The 26,804-nt window shown below is 33.3% G+C and overlaps 2 protein-coding genes and 1 long non-coding RNA gene across 4 annotated transcripts; all 3 read right to left on the reverse strand.

Annotated features, from left to right (window-relative positions):
- Positions 1-537: 537 nt before the first annotated feature.
- On the reverse strand, positions 538-1,938 carry LOC25491067 (agamous-like MADS-box protein AGL80). The gene is made up of 2 exons (XM_013604982.3): positions 1,849-1,938; positions 538-1,167 (listed from the first exon to the last, which is right to left on the reverse strand). The coding sequence occupies exons 1-2, from the start codon at positions 1,925-1,927 to the stop codon at positions 581-583; spliced, it is 666 nt and encodes a 221-aa protein (XP_013460436.1). The 5' UTR covers positions 1,928-1,938; the 3' UTR covers positions 538-580.
- A 7,430-nt stretch (positions 1,939-9,368) lies between these two features.
- LOC25491068 (anthranilate synthase alpha subunit 1, chloroplastic) lies at positions 9,369-14,730 on the reverse strand. 2 transcript variants are annotated; one of them, XM_013604983.3, is made up of 11 exons: positions 14,257-14,727; positions 13,844-14,037; positions 13,567-13,756; positions 12,976-13,127; positions 12,166-12,281; positions 11,837-12,083; positions 11,690-11,746; positions 11,372-11,524; positions 10,667-10,747; positions 10,079-10,165; positions 9,369-9,910 (listed from the first exon to the last, which is right to left on the reverse strand). In XM_013604983.3, the coding sequence occupies exons 1-11, from the start codon at positions 14,459-14,461 to the stop codon at positions 9,587-9,589; spliced, it is 1,806 nt and encodes a 601-aa protein (XP_013460437.2). In that variant the 5' UTR covers positions 14,462-14,727; the 3' UTR covers positions 9,369-9,586. The 2 variants fall into 2 exon arrangements, with proteins under 2 accessions (XP_013460437.2, XP_039687264.1); XM_039831330.1 differs by having other exon boundaries at positions 11,690-12,083; positions 14,257-14,730.
- Positions 14,731-18,008: 3,278 nt separating this feature from the next.
- Positions 18,009-25,589, reverse strand: LOC120579390 (uncharacterized). Its single transcript, XR_005645186.1, has 4 exons — positions 25,224-25,589; positions 24,969-25,140; positions 19,390-19,470; positions 18,009-19,280 (listed from the first exon to the last, which is right to left on the reverse strand). It is a non-coding gene; the product is annotated as an uncharacterized lncRNA (long non-coding RNA).
- Positions 25,590-26,804: the final 1,215 nt, after the last annotated feature.

Below are 26,804 nucleotides of genomic sequence, written 5' to 3' on the forward strand. Positions count from 1 at the left end.
ATACTCAATATTGAAATCTCACGCCGTTGTTGTTGATGAGCCAAATATTTTTAATTTTTTTTTTCTGTAAATGGACAAATTTTAGGCGCGAGTAGCAGTTCTGAACTTGCAGCTCAATTTATTTAGGCGCGAGTTTTGCTTCGCGCGAAAGCTTTTGAGTTTTGCCGGCAATTGGAAAAAAGAAAAAAATAAGGTAACATGAATATACATGTTGAAAGTGATTAAAAGAGAGTGTAAAAGCAACTTTCTGTAGCATTCCTCTTCAAGAATGATTATATGAAAACCAATATCAATTGAAATTCCAACATAAACGACATCAATACCAATGGAAACAAAATAATTCAGGAAGTCTCTATTTATTCATCTTAACATTAACCAACAATGATTAAATGTTTTTCAAACAAGAAATTAATAAAAATACATGAAGAAATAAAATTATTCCCGTGTCCGACGCTAAGCATGGACACATTTAAAAACAAAAGCAATAAAATTAAACCAAACATAAATTCAACAATTGAAATATAGAGACTGATAAAAAACAACAAAGTAAATGATGATCATTTTTCAAGAGACTTGTTGATCAAGGCCAGAAACCATGTGGCACATTGTTACCAAATGGTACATTGTTACCATTTTCAAATGGTAACACATCACCAATGTTGTTGTTGGTGAAATCCATTGGCCAATGCTGCCTTTGCATTGGATCAGCAATGTTCTCCATTCCCTGCTCCCCTCCACTCACATTTCCAGCTTGGTTTTGAACAACCTCTTCAGCTTGAGACTGATCGAGTTTCCTATCGATCTGTTTCAAGTTCTGATCGATCAACCATGAGATATCATTGAGATCATCCATGCCAACATGGTCAAAAATCTGACCAGCATTAAGGCATTGAAACATCAGATGGGTCATTTCCTTCCTTTTGTTGTCGTTCCTTTGTTTCTTCAGCTGTTCTTGAGCTTTTTGGATCCTTTGCTTCAAGAAACTCTCTTGATTGAACATTTTTTTGCTTTGCTCAAGTTCGGGCAATCTCTTAAACTTTGACAGCACTGTTTGCACTCCCCATGGTGAAGGCCAGACCTCTGGTTGAGGATCGTTTTGATCAAAGATGATAGCGCACGCTTCGATCCCACAGAGCGTGCTGATTTCATCAATCTTCTTGATCAAACCTGTTATAAAAAAATACAACAAGATAGTAATTAATGATTGAAACAACAAAGTATGTTTTTTATGATAAATAAAAATTGAAACAACTCTAAATCATGAATTTGTGAGTTTTCTTCTACTAATCGAAAAAACAATTATTTTATTTTAATAAAAAGACCCGAAACACACCAATGAGATAAAAATAATTTCAGCTGAGCTCGCACAGACGCTATTCCAAACGGACAAACAACATGTTAAATATATTTAAATAAAATAAAAATTTCGGAAATAAACCAAACCAAAAAACAAAATGAAATCTCTCTCATTCAATCACTTAATTTACTGGCAATCAAATTTTTATGGTTCCTTCTATTGAAGTTGATCCTATTTGAGCCACCGATATTAAATATGAGCACCTTTCATAGTCAGGATTTGAACTTCAGTTTACCATGTTATGGGAGTTTAGTCCATTTTGCTAGACCCAACTCCCCATTGATTCAATTTATCAATCTCTAAATTTAATTATTAATTTTATTTTTTCAAGTAGATATCTAACTCATGAATGCTAGTTTTTGTCATATTTCAATGGTAATTACTACATGTATGGTATGCAACTATGCAAGATTGTTTCTCTAAAAAAAAAAAACTATGCAAGATTGATATAGACATGGTTTATATAAATAAAAGAGAAGAAAATCTCAAACCATTCTTTCTCTTCTTGAATGTTCCCTTCCTCTTTGCGTCACTGGTGATGTAGGCAAGGTTCACCTTCTTCCTAGTCATGGCAGTGTTGAGAAAAGAGAAAGAAATTTGTAAGAAGGGAATTCTACAAAAAATGAAGCTTGGTGTATTCACTCATGTTATGTTATGCAGTATTTATAGTAGATAAATTTGAGATTAATTGAATTTAAAAAATTAAAATAATATCCACCGACATATGTGCATTGTCTTAGGACGAAAATTAGTGATTAAATCCGTGTGCTACAGTCTAAAAACAATATCTGTGTGCGATATATGGCTTTTTTTTAGAAGGATTTTGAAAATAAAACTTTTTTTAAATGACCCTTCAATATTTTGTCAAAAGAAAAAGATATTTCCCATTTGGAGAGAATAAATAAAATCCAAAATTTTAATGTGTAATTCACTAAATGGGAAGGTTGTTTGACTCAATTGGTAAAGTACAGAGGAAATATGTAAGGGGAGAATAATATGAAAACGTATTCATAATTCATAAATAAAATAAAAAAGTTCGAAGATTTTTTCTATCTTAGATTGATGCACCATCTTTTTATCCCAATTTTTATTTTTTATTTATAGAAAAAAAAACTGACCGTATCCTCTTATGTGACACAATTAGACGAATGTTAAAGATTTTTGTAGATGCTGATCTTTTTATAATCGATAATATTATTATAGTAATGAAAAACAAGAGTTCACATTGCAATACACAATTTTCTGAAATTATTTTGCCACAAACTTATAAAATTGAGATATAGTAATTTTATGAGCAAACACTAACCGATAAATGTCATGGATTTCAAAATATTTTTTAAGTTAATGAATTTTATTTAATTATAAGGTTGTGTGAAGATCAAAGTTTATTTGGAAACCAGTTATTTACATTATTTTTAGTCAAAAAAAAAAAAGTTATTTATATTCTTTTATAGATAAGCTATAATTTATTTTATAAAAATGGCAACCAAATGAATGTAATTAATGGAATAACTCTTTCTTAATTAGAGGGAATTTTCTTTAACAGACCACCTAGATATTTTTATCTGAATCAGCAATTTGAAAAACTAATGTGTTGAGTAAGATAGAATGAATGAATGACCTGATAAAATAAAAAGATAAAATGAATGACCAAACTCTCATTTCTCAAGAGATTTAAGGTTGCTACATTCTCAAGATTGAATTTAAATTTACAACCTTCAATTAAGAGGAAAAATATATCTAATCATTTCATCTAAGTGTTCTTAGGTAATACATGATTTAGATCAAATATATGGTTAAAAAAATATTTACATCAAAGGTTCGGATTTTATCATTTATTGCAAATCTCACACGACTTTTTCTTTTTAAGTTTATAATCATATGATTTGTCAAAAAAAAAGTTTATAATCATATGGTTTTTTACATCATTTATTTAATGAATTTGAATAAGAAATATTTGTTTACAAAAGTGTGATCGGAAGGAGTATATGTCTCTTTTTTTGAGAAGGAAGGATTGTAAGTTTATTTCTTTTGACAAGAGGAATGAGTATATACCCTCTGGTTATTATTATAAACAAAAATCAACATTTTAAATTCAATTAATGATGTATATATATGATATTTATTATAGACCACATGCATCAATTTAAATCTAATAAAGCCCGTCTCCAAGAGGTAGTTTGATTGTAAGGTTGAGATTAAACTTTGCAGTTCTCCGTTTAAGACTCCGTATCTCCAAAAATCAATAATGGCCGTAATAAAATTTTTAGACATAATTTCAATCCGATCCCTTGTTTTAATTAAATCATGAATTTAGAAATTAGTCCACCAATTTTATAAGTCTTACAATATATTTTCACCACCAAATTTTTAGCGTAATTTTATTGATTTGACTAAGGGTGTAAACTCTTCGCATAAAATGAAATTGAAAAACCAAATCAAAACCAAATAAAAAATTACCCGCTCTTTTTGGTTTGATTCAAAAACAGAAGCAAACCCAACCCGAAGAAAATCCAACTGGACTCATTCAGCTCTCGTTTTCAATTTAAAAATGTAATGAACCGACGAACCAAACCGATAACTTAATAATGTGATGTCTTTTGCAAATATCTGCCAGCCTAGTCCCAACAAAATATTACACCATTTTATTTTTTACTCTCATTTCTTACTCCAAGCACCAGATTAGATACACCAATACACTTTGGCATCTCAACGAGAGAAATGAGTCACAAAATTGTAGCATGCATGCATTGTAATGTGCAAGGGATTATAGTTGAAAAATGCATAGTAAAATTGTAGAATTTTGAGTTTATTTATTTGTATTTTAAGACGGAAAGATAAACTGAACCGAATCAAACTGAATATTATCAATTTACTTTGGTTTTGTTCCACTTCTAAAAAATGTTGAAAATCAAAAGAAACCAAATCAGTCGGTTTGCATAGATTTTTGACTAAAACTCAAAGCAAACAAACATTAAACACTATAAGAAATATGAAATCTGAATATACTATTATTAGAAGAAATATGAAGTCTTAATATTTATTCTCTATAAACTTGTCTATTGTTTTTATACGGATAGATTTTCGTGTAATATCATGCGTTAATTACAAGAATTTTATTAGTATCTAAAGCTTTTTCAAGCCACCCTTTATCTTTATAATATCTTTTGCTAAACCAATTTGAGGTTGCTTCTGGAATCACCAACACTAAGTCAGGGATGGGGTACAATAGAACTAAGAGACACTCATCAAATTAAGTCTCTAAAGAAACAAAAAATAATGCAAGAAATGAAGGAAAGAGGACCGCAAAAACTAAAAAAATATAATCCCTTCATAAAATTTTAAAGTTCTCTATGTACCAAATTTCGAGCAAAAGACTGCAAAAAATGTCGGGTCAGCTAAAGGCTCTTGGTGTTTTTATATATCAAGGATATTTGTTATGTCGAATTTTATTTTGCAAGTATATTGCCTGTGGACAAGCAAAAGTTAAAATGTGAAGTTGTGATGATAGTCACTCATATAGTGTTTTTAACATCATTTAGGAGTCATTTTAAAATCTATTTAGCAAGTTATTATTTGTTGTAGTCGAGATTTTGTAAATAAATGAATGAATGAGCATGGAAGAGTTATTAGGCAGACAAGACCTTGAAACATGTCGAATCACCCAAATCAGACAACTTTGTGGTCGTACTATACTTTCTTACAATATATATCAAGTATTTTTATTTTTTTTGGAGTATAATCACTACAAGCGTTTCAGTGAGGAGAAATAAGACAAGATGAAGGCTCAACTATTGATACATGTGTGATGCATGCTACGAGCCACACATCGCGCACTTTAAAGAACATTTGGTTCAACATTCCTGCCATAAACTCTGTGAAATCACCGTTGAGTTCAAACTTTGATATGAAAGATCTAGGAGAAGTTGATTTAGTTCTTAGCATTAAGATTACAGGATCAGAAAAAGGAATTTCCTTGGATCAATCTCACTACATTGAAAAGATCTTAAGGAAATATAATTATTTTGACTGTAAACCTGCGAGTAAACCTTATGATCCAAGTGTAAAACTCTTTAAGAACAATGGAAATCGTGTTATACAAATTAAATATGCGAGCATCATTGGCGGTCTCAGATATGTCAGTGACTGTACTAGACCCGACTTTGCCTATGTCGTGGGACTCTTATGCAAGTTTACAAGTAGGCCAAGCAATGAGCATTGGCATGCGATTGAAATAGTCATGGGATACCTAAAAAGGACTATGACTTTAGGACTGCATTCTCAAAGATATCCTGTTGTACTTGAAAGATATAATGATGCAGATTGGAACACCTTGTCGGGTGATTCCAAAGCAACCAGTAGATATATATTTAGCATAGCTGGAGGAGCTGTTTCTTGGAAATCTAAGAAACAAACTATTATGGCTCAGTCAACAATGGAGTCTGAGATGGTAGCACTAGCTACTGCTAGTAAAGAAATTAAGTTGGCTAAGATGCTTGCTAGTTGAGATTCCTTTATGGAAAAAACCATTACGAGCTGTGTTAATTCATTTTGATAATACCGCATCTATTGCAAATATTAAGAATCATTATTACAATGGTAAGAGACAACAGATGAGGCAAAAACACAACACGATTAGAGAATTTCTCTCTAATCGAGCAGTTAAAGTTGATTTTGTATGTGTTGATGAAAACTTAGCTGATCCTTTGAGGGAAGGACTAACTAGAGAGAAATTTCAAAATACATCTAGTAGGATGGGACTAATGCCTATAACTCAATAAGTGATGGTAATCCAACCTACATGATTGGAGATCGCAAGACGTAGGTTCAATGGGTAATAACAAGCATGATTCTGCAACGAAAGAAGGATGAGATGATAGAAACTCTTAATGAGATATGTACTCTATCTTGAGTGGGGTACATAGCTACAAGAGTATCCTTGGTAGACTCACCTATACAAATGCAGAACTGAGGCGGTTCCTATGGAATTTTAAGACGAAATTCCTAGAGAATTCGTTAAAACTGGGATAGATGTGCAGGACCATAAATACACGAGCTTTTACAAAACACCTTAGGAAAAGGTATGTGTGCGGACTCTAAGTTTGAGATAGTGTTCAAAGATGCAAGCAACTTTTGTAGAATCAGAATACCTTCCGCTATGCAAAGGTTCAAGTTGTAGGAGACAACTTTGTTTATTAGAAACCTTATGGAGACGTCTTTGACGGTATTTTTCGAAACCCTTTTTATATTCAAGTGTGAGATTGTTGGACACTAGTTATATTTTAGTGGAAAGTTGGATGAATAAACACATGTCCTGTAGAAAAGAATTAGTGTTGGTATGAATTGAAAAATGTCCCACATTAGATAAGACATACCCACCAGTGTTTATATAAGTGAGAGGTGACCTCCAAGGGTGTTCCCTTGTGGCACCCACTTTTGTAAACGGAAGAGCGCTTACGAAAAATATATATATCACACGCACGACACAGACGCCGCCACTGTCGTCCATTCGGCCGACATTGGGCTTGTGTTTGGGTCAAAAAGAAATATATTTTTTTATCACCTGAAAATGATAAAAAAAAATTGGTTAAATTTATCAATATCCGAAAGCGCTTTGTTAACGAATAAGTTTCGTTACAATCCGATCCAACAAAATATCCTGATAACCGGAATGAAGATATATCCAATCACGTGAGAACAGATCCGTGGATTGCTTAAAGATTATGTTTTCTTAATTTGTAAGCTAACTTAATCCTTTTGTGATTTTCCTCTCTTCCCCCTCTTTCGACTTGTGTTGGTGAGTCCTTCTTCCTTTCTTCTACTCCTTATGTTCCTTCGGTTTCGAGTGGTCTTCATACCATATAGAGTGGTTTATTACCATATTGAGGGTGTTATTTCTCGAATGATTACTTACGGTGCAATACATAATCGAACAGGTGAACCAAGCTGTTTTATCCTAGAGGCGGTGTAGTTGTTAGTCTACCTTGCACAAACTCGGGTAGTGCTGCGAAATGTCTTAAAGAGAGCGACTTGGTCGTGACTCAACCTGGTAATATATTCGATGGTGATTTCTTCATTTTTAATAAGGTACTTCTCTAAATCTGAAAACAACATAATCTTGTCTATTACTACTTGAACCATGTAATTTATTGAGTACCTTTGAAAAATTGCAATTGCTTGGTTTTATTCATTATGATTTGTTCTTAATGTTTTTAATGCGTTTATGAATGACCATAAAATGATATAATCTCACTGACTACTAACATTGGATTTAGGATTTGATCTATTATAATTATTCAATCTATAATAACTTGACATATTCTATTATCGTCTTTGTGACAATAGTTTGACGCTCATTCAAAGGTTACATACTCCCGCATAGTGAAACAGAAGTGAATCGAAAACGACCAAATCATTCTATTTACATTGATTTTATTAGATTTTATTTCTTTAATGCAAACCAAATTTATGCCCTATGTATTCCCTCAATTTTATACTTTCTGAGTACAACTGATTTGTCGAATTGAAATTTATCAAACAATCCATTTAGATACGAACCTTTATAAATATTACTAGTTTACGACAATTTAATACAAATGCTAAACCGACCATCAAGATCTCAACTAGGTTGGAACCTAACAACACTAACAAACACTAGCAGCACATGCACAGTTATGTATATAAAAAAATAAAACAAGATTGGATGGAAATAAACCAAAACTTACATAAAAAATTAAATAATAAAGCATTAAAAAAAATGAAATTTTGAAAGTCCTTTAAACGGGTGTTCTAACCAATGTCCGTTCTTTTAGCTTCATGAATATTCAATCTTTTCTTCTGAGTCTTGGACAAATATAGGGTAAATACGATATCTCCTTTTGTAGTAAGTGTTATCTCCACAACTCTTATTCTTTACAACCTCATAGTTGTTCAAGTACATGAACGTTCTTTCTGCTTTACATGCTTAAAATTGCAAAAATAATCAATTTTCATAGTGTCTCAGGAATGATTATGGTCTACCCAAATCTAGATATTCTGTTGGTTCATTTACCTTGACTGCAAAAAATTAAATTGTCTAATCATATAATTTTGGAATTAAGTCCTTATTTCTAATTTACGTGAATTGAGACATCATATCTCCAATGCCAACGACTTTAATGGTGTTATAATATTATAAGAACACTTTCTTATTTTCAGCAGCAACATATATTTTTTTAAACATAGCATAATCATAGCAAACATGGTGCAGGACACTAATGTTTATCCACCATTCACTTAATTCGTCAACTATATGATTTAACTAATCATATCAGTGAAATAGGCTTGAAGAGAAGATTGACCCTAATTGTTGGAATGGTTGTGATGAAAACCCCCAAAATCAAATGTTTTTATGACATTAATATGGAAAAATTTAATACCTAAATAATTAAATTGATGTAGTTGCTGTGAGAAGGTTGGAATATGTATAAAACTTCCAATTCGCTTATTCCAACGGGTGTGATGGTTTTATGGAGTGAATAAAATTTTGATACCTAAATAATTTAATACCCACTATTAATAAAATTTTGACATTAAAAAAAAAAGTTGTATTTATAGCTAGATCAAAGTCATATTTTTGGGATTATGTGTTATTTTACTCAAGTAAAAAAAGGAATATGAGTTATTTTATTCAAGTAAAAAAAGGAATGAGTTATTTTTCCAACTTTGGGTGCAATTGTACTTCTGAGTTTAACTGCTCAAAGAAGAATCTGTCAAAAGGAGAAAAAAAAAAACTTCTCAAAGAAGAAAGATGCGGCATAGTCCCTATTAGTAAGTAGCTTGCTCCTAACCGAGCAAAGCTGGATTTTCTTCATCGGATCAAAACCTTGCATATGAGTTTATTTTTCTTCATTAGAGGAAATGGAATGTAGGGATTTGAACATAAAAGACAGTTTTTGCTGTAAACGATGGATGGAGGAAAGGGACGGGAGAGGAGCCCTGACTTTACATGATAATTTATTTAAAGTGAGCATTGAAGAAAGAATGTTTCTATAAAAGATTACCATGATACTGTAATTATTGAATGTCACTAATTAACATAACTATCTGAAGCTACATTTCTGACTTGTTCAGACAAACAAATGAGATATCACACAATCAAGAGCTTCTTTGCATAGTAATTTATTCTTATAGTAAATGGTAATCCACTAATTGTATATCCAATGATTCGATTTGGAGGTATCAGAGATCTTATTTATGAACGAAAGCAGACTCAGCCAAGTCGATGGAGCGAGCAAGACCAGCAGCTTTGTTTTGACATTCTTGGTGCTCATCGGCAGGGTCACTGTCGGCAACAATACCGGCACCAGCTTGAAGGTAAGCAATCCACTCTTGGCGTTTGTTTAGGTCTTTATACGAGTACATTGTATCGTACCTAGTCCCAGTTGGAAATACTATTGTCCTTAGAGCTAGAGCTATGTCCATGTCGCCGGAGAAAGATATATATCCAAATCCTCCGCTATAAGGTCCCCGTCTTGCCACCTCCAATTCATCGATTAACTGCATTGCCCTCACCTGCATTTACCAGTTATCGGGTTAGAATGAAGCCGAAGATTGAAATTGACAGGATAATATGTATCAGGGTCACTGCAAAAGCTTAACATTAGTGTTACATAATGAACAGGCTTTTCAAATTTATGAGGAATTGCATTTGGACTAAAAGGAGTGAAGAAAATTATGAACCTTTGGTGCTCCACTGACAGTTCCAACCGGCAATGCAGCACGAAGGGCGTCCCAGCAGGTCAAATGGTCTTGCAGCTCTCCCGTAACCTTTTAATATATAATAATAAATAACGAATCACATGATAAATGTTTTTTGTTGAAACTGAAAACAAGCAATTAAGTATTATCTAGCATTCAGAGTTTATTTAATAAATAAACTATTTTTCTCGGGAGAGGGGTAGATGTTTGCAGCCACAATATAATAGTGACTCAACAGTGCCTAGTGCTGGTAACTTATTTACAATCAATTTTCTGTCAAAACAAAGAAGAGGAAAATACGTACAACAAAAAGCCCCCAGTTTCATAGTGCAATGGATAATATAAATAAATACATATATTTTTCAAGGAACACAGACATCTGCAATGTTACCATCTGATTTTTTTGAAGAATTACATGTATTAATTCAACCGGCAAAGGGAAAATCCAATGAAAATTGGTTTTTCCTAGAAGGATGTAACCAGCAGCATAGTTTCCTTTTGCATAAATAAAACTACAATAGAATAGTTTAAAGCATCAATTAACACTAGATAACAAGGAAATGTTCTCACCGTTGAGCTGATGTGCATCACATGGGAATATCGTTCAACATTCATAAGCTTCTCAACCTTAACAGAACCACTTTTTGCAACCTGCAAACAGAACTTTTGTTAGCATAACCATAGCAGATTGAAGTACAGAATATGAACTATCTTGAAAACCACAATTAACAAATAAAAAGGAGTGGACCTAATCAATTTTGTTTTAATCAAACCACTATCGAACCCAGTTTTTTTTTACCAAAGCAAAGTTAACTATTATCATTAATTAACCAGTATTCAATACAAGAAGGATAAGAATAAAAAATACGGTGACTAGCCCAAGAACAGGCCGCTCTAGCTAAGCTATGAGCAACCATGTTCGCTTGTCTCCTAACAAACTTCAGCTCGAAGTTGGAATGTAAAGATAACTGAAAAATAATACTAGAAACAATAGCATAAAATTCCGAATCACCATGGCCCGGAGACGATAGCGCTTGCACTAGAGTAGCTGAGTCGGACTCGAAGACAACCCAGTTATTAGCTTATATTCATTTATGTAACTTTGAATTTTCATAAACTTCAACTCCAATAGAGATTACAGTAAACATAATATAAGAAACAAGACTGGCAACATCTTTAAATAAATAAAATAATAGCGCAAACTATTGTATAAGATTATAATGTAACATGCTTAACAAATAGGAACATCCATTAAAGTGAAAGTACAGAAAAAACCTTTCCAACATCATTGCGCCCCAAATCAACCAGCATTACATGCTCTGCACATTGCTTTTCATCTTTCAAGAGCTTTGCTGATAAACTTTCATCTTCTTCTGCCGTGTTTCCCCTTTTAGAAGTCCCAGCCAACGGACGATTCACAATCTTATTCTGTTTATAACAAGACCGTCATAACTATTGAATTTTGAATAAATAATAGAGTAATTTAATAAACCTAATATTTTTCCCATTAAGACTTGTAATAAACATTGAAGTGACCAAGTATGAAGTGACAATTAATTTAAAAATTAAGTCTAACTATGAACAAAAACATACGTTCTTTATACGTGCAAGAATCTCTGGACTTGAAGCAACCAAAATACATCCCCTAGCCTGTATAGAAAAGACATGATCATCAGCGGATGAAAAAGATGAACCGTGACTTTCCCAAATGAAATATTTTTGTGTTGCATAGAAATAAACCTGAAAATAAGTCATATATGGACTTGGATTCACAACTCTCAATGCTCTATAAACTTCAAATGGATCAGCGAAGGTTCTCCTTTCAAATCTCTGACTTAATACAATCTGGAAAATATCTCCTGCTTTAATGTGTTCTTTTGCCTGAAGGACTGCGTCCTTATATGCTTCAGCTGTCATGTTTGATTCCTTTAAAGGTGGACCAAACTGGCGAGTTTGCAAATCGACAGCGCCAGGAGCCAGCCTCGGGCTAGGAAATGACACTTTAAATTAATTTTGATTCAAAAAACAACTGCATGGTTAGATAGAGCAACATTCAACAGATAACTTACAGCTTGTTATCTTGTAATTTGGCCACTAATTTTTTTAATCTTATTGTTCCATCCACGTAAGCACTCTCAACCGAGGAGTACTGATCAGTCCTCACCCAAAGAATTACGTATGCTTTCTGTTGGGAAGAACACAAATAAGAAATTGAATCATCAATGAAGTATTGAAGTAATGAATGAGGCCATCATTATCACATATAAAAATAATAATAATGAAACTAAATAATAAATGGATAATTTTGAGACACAAAAATGTTGACTTAATATCCAATGGATTCCGTATCGGTGCTCAGTAAAAATTTCATCTCTGCAGTAGTCATTTCATGATATCTATCTATTACATGACGATTTCATCATTGTTGTCGATGGCGGTCCATGGTGGAGATCCCTCCATACCGGCCGCTTTTTGGCGCCATCATAGAGGATTATGCTGGAAAGACCTGCAATATTGACCGATATTTACCATTGCGGCGAGCCCAAAAACTGCCACCGATATTTGTCATGGAGCCACCATCGCCGATATTCGATAACACTGGATTATATCATTATATGTCCAAAGATGTAAAGAAAAGGAATTTACAAGAACTAATAATTTGAAACACTTTCCCTTGTTTAATGAACAAAAATCAAGTAAAAAAATGTAATAAAATCATAATAGCATCATTTAGGTCATAAAGCATCTGAATCGAGTTTTTCTTAAAAAAGACAAGAGTATAAACTGCAGTACAAATCCAAAATGCTGAACTGCACATGCACATCACAAGCAGTATACTAGTAGTAGATACCGAATTTCTGCATACAAAAAACAAGTACCTTCTCCACATGATCAAACACAATCACAGTCTCATAAAGGCTCAGATGGATATCTGCGAGGTGCCTGTCATCCTTTGGGGCATCTGAAAAAGGTAGCTTTTTCTTTTCCACATAGCGAACTGTGTCATAAGAGAAATAACCTGCCCAACCACCTTCAACAACAACTTAAACTAGTTAACGCTCTGTAGATAATATAATAGATGCGAACAAACAAGATGTCAACATTACTCTCTCACACGCGCGCGCGCTCACACAAGAAGTCGCATAACGACAAATAATGTAAGATTTCAACTTCTTTATTATAGTCATCCGGAAAACCCGAAAAAGACATTAATATCATGTTTTCTTTTGGTTTTCAAAATTATAGTTGCACTTGCTCAAACTGAAAACATCCTAGCCATAACAATTTTACATTATCATAAAGTTGTTAATCCTTGCGGCAATCATGTGTCATACGTCATCAACCTGTCATCCATGCTTTATAAATAATTGATACAGTTATATCCGTCTGGATATTTATTAATTGAATCTTAATTTGGCATAAGCCCATCTTGGTAAACATGATTTACTATCATCATATAGAACTCTTACCACAGAATGCATCTGGAAGTTCGTCACTAAGACATGGTCTCCAATCCTGTGAGATTTTTCTGGGAATCTCCATAGGATCATCAACAATCTCCTCAGTTAACTGACCAGATTCATGGTTCATTACTGTAACCTTATTTTCTTTTGCAACAATTTCCATTGTTGGCTGAGCTCCTACAACACTGTAGCGCCCCTGCAATCATTCAAACCCCGGATATATATATATATAAACAACCTTAAAATTCAAAACCATGAAACTACCAAAACAAAGCACACTCACCACATTGGAACCTTGAAAATTAGGCTCAGCAGACTCAAAAAGAAAACTTGGAGCTTCCCGGTCATTTTCCGTAACCAAACTCCGGTAAGCAAGAACAGGAGTAAGCTGATCAGAGAATATACACTGATACAGAGGAATCAAGTTTCCATTTTTTGATGCCTCTATAAACTTCTTTCTTTCATCAACCTCTTGAGCTGCAAAAATAATAGACCTTTGTTAAAAAATTCCCTCTTTTTCATTTTTCAATGTAAACTCTAAAATTATTGAAAAGTGAAAATGCATGTTGGGAACCACAATGAGTTTAATAAAATAACGTTGGCACCGTGATTTTGTGCCAAAAACACATCGTGATTCTGCCAAATTCACCGTCAATCCAAACATGCTCAAAAAGACTAAAACAAACATTAACTTACCAATGGCTGCAGTTGTCATTGAAGAGGCCTTCAGTTTGACAGGTGAGAGTGAGCTACTACCACCCTTTGAAACGCCGGTAAACATCGCCGGAGTAACACGGCTTCCGGAAGGAAGTATAACACGATGAGAGAAGCTCAGGGATTGCATTGAAGAGGATGATTTTGCAGTAATAGGGGAAATGGGAAGAGTAGCAGAAAGCATCATGATTGTAGCTTCTTCTTGTTCTATAGTTTGTGAAGTTATTCGTGCAATGTTACAAAATGAATGAATGAGAATAAATAGGTACAAATTTGTTCCGAGGTGTCAAGTTTCAATGTACCAGAAACATTTAAAGCTGTCTTTGTTATATTTGTGTCAGGAATTACGGTTTGATGTCTTTCTCATTGTTATTACAGTAAATTACAACTAATATAAAGGTTACAAGGCTATACAGGTAATTACAGTAAATTACAATGGAAACAAATGAATTTTTGATTTATGAACAAACTAATAAATATAATAAGGAGAATTCATAAAAACGAATATTTATTTGTTTTAAAGAAAGAAAATAAAGTCAAATCTTTTCCATATCTTGATAGTGTGGGGTCATTGAATTTTGAATAAATTTATTAAATGGTTAAATTAAGATTTTCTGGTCTTTTTTGTATTGTACGGGGTCTAATCCCAAATAAGAAAATAAGATTACGACGATATTAATCGGGAAAAAACATACACCTTTACGATATTGAAATACATCGATATCTTCTTTGAAGGAGGGCGTTTAAAATATGTGACACATGCATCACTTTCACATCCGATATTTTTTTTTAAGGAACTTTCACATCCGATGTTACCTAGTACATTTGTACATATGTTGGTTTTTCGGAACATTCATGAATGTTCCGAATCTTACCGTCTAACTTGAGTGCAATTGTCTTATTTTCTTCATAAGATTGATGCTCATCACACCACCATTAGTTTCATGCCTAAAATTCTAAACAACAACCAAACAATCCATCTTAATTTCAATTCTCGCTATACTTTGACATCATCTTAATGCAAAGACCCTCGTAAATTCGCCATAATTCAACTATATACACAGTAGTGATTTCAAGAAATTTTATAAACCCTTCTATCCATTGGTCATTTTCATATCTCAACATGCAAAATTAGTCTTTTTTTTTTATGTTAGCCAAACAGTTTCTAAGGGAAGATGACCTTGATAGTTTAAAGTTCAATCAAGAAGTAAGTATAGTCCGGTAAGAAAATGTTGCTAAGACAATTTAGTCTCTTTATATTCATACAAACATCAAGACATTCACTAGTAATGTGTAATTCTTTTCCTTTTAATCGATAATAATATTAGTTAAATGTCTGATGGCTGAAGGCTTACAAATCTAATTATTGTTTCTATTATCATTCTTGTTGGTCTAATCCATCTCTATGTATTGGTTATGCTGTTATGTAATGACGAAACTTGGTTGTTTTTTGTTTTGTATCTTGATACTTTGTTTAGATACTTGTTAGGCACGTCTTGTGTTTGATAGGATTTTTGATATACTGTGTTTTTGGCTTCGTCAAAAAATATATATAGTTATAAATTTTATCAAATTATTTTAAAAAAACTAGATTGTTTGATTGATAACCAATGACAAAATTGGTATAAAAAAAAAGGTTAAGAAAATTGTGAAATTGAAAGAAAAAAATATTAGAACAATATTTAATATCTTTTTATATAAAAATATAAATATTTGAAAATTTTGATTGGTTAATGAAATAAAATGGTGTATATATAAATAGTAAAATTGTAAAAATATAAAGAAAAAAATAGCACTACAAATTTATAGATATAGATACCACCACAAATGGATTGATCGATCCAAGTTATAAAGTGTACTTAAGTAAGTGGTCATGTGTTCAATTTTTTATTATTATTTATAATTTTTGGGTTAATCAAGTAAATAGTTCCCCTAAATATACCAACATTTAATTTTAGTCTCCATAAAATATTCTTTAGACTTTTCATCTCACTAAAATTGTTTATTAACTTGTTATGATATGCTTGACTAGTGGTGTGTACTTATTATACAAATTTGAAAGTGTTGATAACTACATACATTTTCATTTATTACGTGCAAATCTTATAATCATGTTTTTTAACTTTAATTAATTTTTGTTCTCTGTATGACTCTTATTTATGTCAAAAAACAGGTATAAATAAAGGGGAAAAAATATATGGACATAAAGCTAACGCAACAAAATATAAAATTAATAAATAAACAAAAATAAAAAATTGAAAAGATAAATAAAAGAGTGTTAATTTATAGAAAAATATTTCTTCATTATTTTTTTAGTTGAAAATATTTCTCAAGAAATAACGGTCGAGAAAAAAATAGTGATAATATACTTTTTACTTCCAGATAAAGATAAATTAAAGAGTCTTAATTTATATAAAATATTGCTTATTAATTTATTTTTATATATAAACATTTCAGATATTGGTCGAGAAAAAAACAGTGGTAATATACTTTTTAATATAGATAAAGAAAAAAAATGTCTCGTGAGCATAGCTCGGTTGATAATCCAATATTGAACCAAGTGATTACAATGTTCCAAAGCATTGCGATTAAGATCTTCAAGATCAGGTGTAGGAATGGAACCATTGATATGAATCCAATTTTGTTCTTCGTTCTTAAAGCACGCTTCATGGAATGATTCCATGCATCATAATTGGATCCATCAAGTTGGGAAAACGGTGAGAGAAGAAGGAAATTCGCTCGGATGAAAAACAAAATGCAGAATCGTAATCAGGATTTTGCTGTTGATTAGCACGAGGAGCCATGTGTATGTAGAATCAAGAAAAACAAAGCAAGAATAGAGTAAAATCTTTAACAAATTCCAGAAGGAACAAAAAGTGAACGCAGTGCAGAAAATGCACTGAAAACGATAAAAAAACAAGAGAAAACAAAGATTGAAGATGAATTCAATCAAGCACAAGTGCAGAAAACATGAAGAATCCTGGAAATGGTGGATGATTAACGATGAAGATGAAGAAGGAAAGAGAAATGCAACAAAATCAGTTAGAAAAAGGTTAAGGATCGTAACAACCTTCTCCTGGAAGGAGAAGGAATAGGAAGGAGAAGGAATCTGATACCATATTAAGAAGATGAAAATGTATGTAGAATATGATTTTCTTATTACTTGGAACTGAAGGTACAATGAGTATTTATACAATGGAAGGGAAACACTACATTGGTACTTAATCACTCTAAACTTAATTGCTTGTGATGCAAGTTATTTCCTCTATGTGTGTATTATCCAATAGTTCCACTTCAAAATTCAGATATTACTACATGTTTTATAAGTAAATAAACAAACATATTCAAAGAGAAGAATAATAATACATATTTACTTCTCCAGAGAATGTGATTGTGAACCATATCACAGGAAGATATTAATCAGTTAAGTAATTCTGGCAATAAAGGGAGCGTCACACAACTACACAAAGTTTGGAATGAAATTTTCATATTCAGAAAAACAATAATGATAAACTAATGTGTAAACCTCTTATATAATCCTTTAAATTTTCAAATTAGTAATTATGTATCATAGTAGGTTAGTTCAAAGCTAGTCTTAAATCATGAGATTTAGATAAACCATCTGAATTGTATCACAAAATTCAACACATTCATACCATTTAAGTGAGTGTTAGTACATGTGTGCATTGGCATGCATTATGTGACTCCCTTAATCAAAGTTAAGATATAATTTTGAAAAAATAAACTAGCAAGAATGAACAAATAGGAAATATCTCATTTTAGTCCTTCATAAAATCTGAGAAGCTAATTTCTGTATCTCACACATGAAGAAAAAGTAAATATTTTTCTGTTGGTATTGCAACAGAAAGAAAAGAAAAAAAAAACGCAATGCCTCTTTTTACAAGCATCGTCACAACTATCTAAAGATATAATTAATAAAGCAGTTTCTCGCATATGTATGCCTGTCTAGCAATTCCTGAGAAAATCTGGCAATAGTGGGAATGCCACAGAACATTACAAAATTCAAGGTTTGGAATGAAAGTTTTTATATTCAGAAAGAAAATAATGATAAATTAATGAGTAAATCTCTTGCTACATGTTCCTTTATACTGTCAATATAGTAATATCGTAATTAGAATCATAGTAGGTAAGTGCAAAGCTAGACTTAGATCATGAGATTTAGAGAAACCAACAGATTTGTATCTCAAGTCAACAAATACAGGCTATTGAAGTGGGTATCAGTACATGTGTGTATTGGCATGCAATATGTGACTCCCTTAATCAAATTTAAGATATAATTTTGCAAGAATTTTTTTTGGGAAAATGAGGGTATGATATCACACATACATCCACCTCTTGTATGTTTCAATGTAACCTTAATAACACACCTCTCGTATCTTTCAATGTAACCTTAAAATGGAAAGAACATTATATATATGAAAATTCGAAAAAGCAAAATATTTGGAAATCTATGGTAAGTTGCTAACACCATCAGCTGCATAATTTTCCTTACCACATGAAGCAGTTTTAATTTAATGAAGAGAACAATGATATTAAATTCAGATAGACTAATTCACTTATGAGTTTAGTTTATATTTATAACATATCTAAGAACAAGAGATTTGCGAAGACTGCAAAGGAAAAAATGTTAAATTTTTAATCATGTTCCTTTAATGAGTTTAGTTTATATTTATGAGTTCCCCAACTTTGTTCTTTTTATTCATACCAGCATATCACCATTATAACATATAGACTTCAAAGGACCATACCTTTTTGCAATGGATGTGTCATTTTCAACGACAACATCTGAGGCATTTCTGATTGTATCTTCTTCATCTGAGAGAATATAATTCAAGCTTGGAAGATACACATTGTCCCTAAACGCAGGCGAAATTGAATCAGGCATTGGTTCGTGTTTGTTGTGTTCCCAGGAAGCATCTTTCTTATGATGCAATGCGCAATGAATATGTGAGATGCCGTTTTTTTTTTCGAGGCTTCCAAATCCACTATGTAGAAAGCATACATCGTTATATCAGCATAATAAATTGGGTTAGATAAGAATCAAATACTTCTACGCAGAAACTGAGCTATTTTACGATTAAAGCACAGAAATACCATTTGTGAGATTGGGAAGCTTGAGTTCTTCACCATCCTGATTGCATCCTCCCCTAAGCTTTCATCACACACAGGACAAATCTGATATAGGAACAGTGAAGCATTCATTTCGATATCAAATTTCAAATATAATCAAGTACAATACCTATGTTAAATATTTAGAAATGTCTTGTTTCAATTTTCCTTAGTTTTTGACTAAGATGGTTACTTCATGCTCATCTTTTTATCAAGATCAGGACAAGTGCACTATATCAAGCTGACACATAAATTTTCTTTTCAATTTCATTAGCAGCTAAGCAAGGACATTCATTATAACAAATTATAACAATGTCAATAGTCCCGTTATCATTCAATCAAGAAATATCGGAAAAGAAAACCAAATCTAACAAAAACCCAAAGAAATACTTCAGTAACAAGTTCTGCTAAACATAAATTATAAAATTCAGGAGGTCATGCCATATTATATGCATCATAATCTACCGAACGGTCACGGCTAGTTGAAACTTCAATGTTGAAATCACATACAAGACATTTTACAATCATTAGATTAACCTCATCCGGATCAACTTGATTTGAAACTGAAGTATCTTCTGTTAGGTTCAAAATGGATCAGAATCCGAATGTTATTTCTAGAATAAGAACTCCAATTTGCATGACAGACAAAGTACGTCTCAAAATTATTAAAAAACCGAAAACGAAATGTCTTACACTGATACATATGCACAAAATCACAGAAAAAGAAATAAATAAATAAAGAAAGAATACGATGCTAAGAAGAATGTGAGGCTACATTCCTGTTTTTTTAGATTGAAATCATCCAAATTCTCTCAATTAGGAGAAAATTTGTTTCAGCAAAGATTTGAAAAGAATTTGGTTTAGAGGCTTTCATGATAATCTTAATCAGTTTAAAAAACTCCATAACAAGGATGGGATCATGCATTAAACTGCAAAGTTGAGTAAAATAGTGGAAAGAATGGGATCATGCATTAATCTGGTAGACTTCGTTTCTGCAGATAATATCAATTTCCATCGTAGGCAGAGCAACAATCATGATTCAAGTGCTTTATCGCCAGAAGGAATACATTAGAAGATGATAATCATAGCAAATTATCTTGCTCTAAATTCTAAAAAGGATGACATTACTGGTAGATGGTGCTTTAGTTATGATGAAGATTCAATTTTTAGGCAGTTAAAGGATGGTCTCTCTTCTGATATTGATGTTGTTTACGTGGGATCTCTAAAGGTTAATGTTGATAAAAGTGAGCAAGATAATGTTTCCCAGTTTTTGGCGGAATTCAATAGCTTCCCTACTTTTATTCCTTCAGAAATCCAGAAAAAGTTTTATGACGGATTCTGCAAGAACTATTTGTGGCCTCTATTTCATTACATGTTTCATATGTATCAGAGTTACTGCAATGGCTTTGATGGGTCACTTTGGCAGGCTTATGTTTCTGCTAACAAGATATTTGCTAATAAAATTATGGAAGTTTTTAACCCAAAAGATGATTATGTATGGATTCATGACTATCATCTTATGGTTCTTCCAACATTTCTACGGAAGCGGTGTTGTTATGTCAGGCTAGGCTTTTTCTTCCATAGTTCGTTTCCATCCTCCAAAATTTCTATAGATATACTTGTGGGAACAAAAATCTTAAAATCAATGCTTAATGCAGTCATAATTGGATTTCAAACATTTGATTATGCTTGCCATTTTCTGTCTGTCTGCAGTCGAATTCTTGGCTTGGAATATGAATCCAAAAGGGGTCAAATTTGGATTGAATATTTTGGACGTACGATATTCATTAAAATATTGCCTGCTGGGATTCATATGGGTCGCATTCAATCCACTTTATATCATCTTTCTGATTTTAACAAAGTTAGAGAAGTCTCCAAACAATTTAAGAGGCAAAAACTTATTATTGGTTTCGATGACTTGGACATGTTCAAAGGCGTGAGCTTGAAGTTATTAGCCTTTGAACGACTCTTTATACGATGCCCAACACTACAGGGCAAGTTGGTATTACTCCAAATTAAAAATCCTCCAAGGAGTGATGCTTGGTATGTTGAGAAAGCAAAGGAGCAGGCATCCACAATTTCCAAAGGAATTAATGAAATGTTTGGTTTTCTAGGTTATAAACCTGTCATCATCATTGAAGGTTTTGTTCCTTTCCATAAGAAGGCAGCTTACTACGCTTTGGCCGAATGTTGTATTGTATATGCGGAGCAGGATGGTAGAATTTGGTTCCATACGAGTACATTGCGTGCAGGTAAGGGTGTTCTAAAATGGACACAACATTAGAAATTCCTTCCAACTCCCCTCGGATAAGTTCAATTGTTGTTTCTGATTTTGTAGGTTGCTCTTCCTCTCTTAGTGGGGCAATCAGGGTGAATCATTGGGATATAAATGTTGTTGTTGAAGCGTTAAAGTTGGCTATCACAATGTCCAATGAAGAGAAACAGTGTCGGCATGAGAAAAACTGCCAATTTGTTAGTTCTCATGATTTGCTTTACTGGGCCCAACATTTTGATCAAGGCCTAGTTTTCTCGTGTAAGGATCATGGTAAGAAACTTTGCTGGGGTTTCGGCTTTGGCCTGGAGGTCAGAGTTTTGTCCCTCTCTCCGAATTTAAAGAAGCTGTCTAGAAACTACATTGTTTATGCATATAAAAGGAAAAAATGCAGGGCAATATTTTTAGACTATGATGTAACAATTGTACCTCATGATCCCATTGTTGCATCCCCCAGTCCTGAGGTCGTATATGTGCTAAACAAACTTTGCAGTAATGTTAATAACACTGTGATTATTGTCATTGATCGAGGGATGCCTTCATTGATAAATTTTTATTATCAGTGTGAGAATCTTGGTATAGCAGTTAAGCATGGTGGAGATATAAGGTTAGTGTTTTGATTGTGGATTATTTGCAATTCAACTGTTCATCATAAACGGTATGTCAATTATAATTTCAACCACACTTCTTTTATATGCATAAACAATGTAGTTTCTAGACAGCTTCTTGAAATTCGGAGAGAGGGACAAAACTCTAAACTCCAGGCCAAAGCCGAAACCCCAGAAAAGTTTCTTACCATGATACTTACACGAGAAAACTAGGCCTTGCTCAAAATGTTGGGTCCAGTAAAGCACATCATGAGAACTAACAAATTGGTAGTTCTTCTCATGCCGACACTGTTTCTCTTCATTGGACATTGTGATAGCCAACTTTAACGCTTCAACAACAACATTTATATCCCAATGATTCACCCTGATTGCCCAACTAAGAGAGGAAAAGCAACCTACAAAATCAGAAACAACAATTGAACTTATTTGAGGAGAGTTGGAAGGAATATCTAATGTTGTGTCCATTTTAGAACACCCATGCCTGCACGCAATGTGCTCGTATAGAACCAAATTCATGCCATCCTGCTCCGCATTCAAAATACAACATTTGGCCAAAGCGTATTAAGCCTCCTTCACATGGAATGGAACATAACCTTCAATGATGACGACATCTTTATAACCTAGAAAACCAAACCTTTCATGTATTCCTTTGGAAATCATGTATGCCTGCTCCTTTGCTTTCTCAACATGCCAACCATCACTCCTTGGAGGATTTATAATTTGGAGTGATACCAACTTGCCCTGTAGTGTTGGGAACCATATAAAGAGTCGTTCAAAGGCTAATAACTTCAAGCTCACGCCTTTGAACATGTCCAAGTCATCAAAACCAATAATAAGTTTTTGCCCCTTAAATTGTTTGGAGAGTTCTCGAACTTTCTTAGAATTAGAAAGATGATTTAAAGTGGATTGAATGCGACCCATATTAATCCCAACATGCAATATTTTAAAGAATATCGTACGTCCAAAATATTTGATCCAAATTTGACCTCTTTTGGATTCATATTCCAATCCAAGAATTCGACTGCAGGCAGACAGAAAATGGCAGGCATAATCAAATGTTTGAAATTTAATTATGTGTGCATTAAGCATTGATATGAAGATTTTTGTTCCGACAGGTATATCTATACAAATTTAGGAGGATGGAAACGAACTATTGAAGAAAAAGCCTAGCCTGACATGTCAACACCGTTTCCGTAGAAATGTTGGAAGAACTATAAGATGATAGTCGTGAATCCATACATAATCATCTTTTGGGTTAAGAACTTCCATAATTTTATTGGCAAATATCTTGTTAGCAGAAACATAAGCTTGCCAAAGTTACCCATCGAAGCCACTGCAGTAACTCTGATACATAGGAAACATGGAATGAAATAGAGGCCAAAAATAGTTCTTGCAGAATCCGTCATAAAACTTTTTCTGGATTTCTGAAGGAATAAAAGTAGGGAAGCTATTGAATTCCTCCAACAACTGGGAAACATTATCTTGCTCGCTTTTATCAACATCAACCTTCAGAGATCACACGCAAACAACATCAATATCAAAAGAGAGACCATCCTTTAACTGCCTAAAAATTGAATCTTCATCATAACTAAAGCACCATCTACCAGTAATGTCATACTTTTTAGAATTTAGAGGAAGATAATTTGCTACGATTATCGTCTTCCGATGTATTCCTTCTAGCACTTGAATCATGATCATTTCTTTCTACGATGGAAATTGATATAATGTGATAATGTGAATTTGTATGTGTGCCTGTGTGTGTGTGTCTGATGTGATAATCACAAATGGAAAACAATTTTTAATTACCCTATTAAATTCTTATTTTCCGTAAAATGAACATTGTGATTAAAATAAGCCAAGAAATTCTATTAAACCTCCCAAGAAGGCCTTTGCATCATCAAGATAGTACTACTTCAAGAAAATGGTTACTTGTCCAGAGGATGGACACTTGGAACACATTTCATTGGTCCAATTTACACTTTCTTTTACATGGAAGACAAATAATAATTACTTCTAAAAAATGAAGTGAAGAAGGAAGAGGAGGAGAAAACATGTATCGTGTGAAAGCCTTTTTAACGTATCCCTCTAGAAAACTCAATAAGATCAACAATTTACTCATTCCATACGATTGATTCGAAGAAAAGTAGATGGGATACAATGAGATATGCCTTCTATTTAGCTGGAATGCCAAGTTGGTTTATATAAGACATGATACAATCATAACTTTTCTCAAGGTGAAGCTTAATAAAGCATTAAGCTTTTGTGTGCAAATGCCTAAAAGAATAAATGGTTTCATGCAAATCAATAGTATTATTTTCAATAATGCTCCGACCATGAATAAAGCTATTTTGATTTTCAGAGATTACGTAAAACAAAATTGAAGTCTTTGAGAAATAACCTGAGTTCTTTCTCAAAGACTACGTTGTACCAATCTATTTATCTAATGCCTCACTTACATCAACATAATGACACCAATCAAATGATGTTTAATCCTTGCGACCAAAGAATTACAATGTCCTTCTGGTGTGTTTCTTAGATGATGTTCAATCGAAGAATTCCGATTACAATCTTCTTTCAATTTCATTAACAGCTAAGCAAGGACGTTCAATTTTATAAATTATAACATAAAATACTTCAGCATAAAGTTCCGCTAAGCATAAAATACAAAATCAAGGAGGTCATACCATAGTAATTGCATCATAATCTTTTGAACCGACCTAATGGACGAAAACTTCTAGTCAAAATAGCATACGGGGCATTTTACTAGCGATAGAGAAACTTCATCCAAATAAACATGATTGAACACTGGAGTGTCTTTTGTTATGTTCAAAATGCATCAGCATCAGCAAGTTATTTCTAGCACAAGAACATTATCAATTAGTATAAATATAAGGATAAATAGTCAGAAATTACTACAAATCATTGAAAGTGGAACTTACATCATACTGATGATTGTCTTTTTCAGGTAACTCGACAAAAGAAAAGGTTTGCCAAAACAACACACTTCTGGTCATAACTCCCTTTTCCAAGGATAAGGGGAAACCTTAGTGATGATTTACTTTGTGGAGGAGGGGCATGAGTCCCCTAAGAATGAACTTGCCTCAGATTGGAAGAGGAGAGCTGATGGACCCGGTGGGGCCAAAAGATCTGATGGTCAACAGAAGAATCCAAGAGCTGATGGACTCGGATGCTGGTTACGTCGGGGGGCTGCCATATTAATTAATGAACTATGTCATGGCCACTAGCAGCACCTGCACCACCATCATTTCCACCTCTGACACCTTTATATCCACGGTCTCCTTGCTGAGAAGACCCTCCTCAACCCCGAGAGCAGTATGCACCATACTGTTGTTGGGGCTGAGGAGGGCCTTCTCAGCAACAAGGCCGTGGATATGAAGGTGGCAGAGGTTTCTACGGTGGTGGCAATGACCATGACATAGATCCTTCATATGGCGGCCCACCGAGGTAACCAGCACCCGAGCTGCACCAAGCTACCTCAGTTCCATCTGCACCCTAATCCAAGGAAAACTCATCTTTCTAGCCACCATAAGTGTCTGAAGTTGAATAGTATCTGAGGCAAGTTCATCTTCCAATCACCATGTCCACCACCACCAAAACCATCACATTCATCGCCATAATTTCCGCGTCCAACTTGCGGAGCCCTGCCTCGACCTCCTTGAGGTCCTCCCCCTTATTGATATCCAACACCCCGATATACTTCAACTTCTTGTTGAGGCGGTGGACTCCTCTGCTGACCATCAGATTTATTCCAAACCATATTGAAAGGTGCACACACACAACACAACAGACTAAATTACTATATAATTCATAAAACATTAACATAAATCATACACCGGTAACATAGCCAATGTAATCAGATCAATCAATCAGATCAATCAACAACTATGAAAAGAAATTATCAAAAACCAACACTTAAAAGTGAAATCAATTTCCACATGAACTGCATATGAGAGAGCATATAAATAATACGAACTAAGTAATATGCAAAACCATCATCAGAAAAGTGAAATCAATGTGTACATGAACTATGAGTTCCTCAATTCAGTTCTTTTTCTTCATACCAGCATACAACCATTACGACATATAGATGGAGAAAAGGGTCATACCTTTTTGCAATGGAAATGTTATTTGCAACAGCAACGTCTAAGGAAGCATATTTCTTGTCCCTAAATGGTGGAAAAATTGAATAAGATCGACATTGGTTCTTGTTTGTTGTTTTCCCAGGAAGCATATTTCTTGCATGTAATACCCAATCAACATTTGAGACACTGTTTTTCTGAAGATTCCATATCCGCTATTTAGAGAGTATACATTGTTTTATCAACATAATGAATTGAGTTAGATATGAATCAAAGGCTACGTTGGAACCGAGCTATGTTACAATTAAATCACAAGATAAGTTACAGATACCTATCTCCTTATGCCTTCATTTACATCAGAAAGTTCAAGTTCCATTGTTGAAGAAGAATAGCTCACATTTTATTTTGTGCAGTCTTTCA

This window comes from Medicago truncatula, chromosome 3, assembly GCF_003473485.1.
Source record: "Medicago truncatula cultivar Jemalong A17 chromosome 3, MtrunA17r5.0-ANR, whole genome shotgun sequence".
NCBI classification, from domain to species: domain Eukaryota; kingdom Viridiplantae; phylum Streptophyta; class Magnoliopsida; order Fabales; family Fabaceae; genus Medicago; species Medicago truncatula.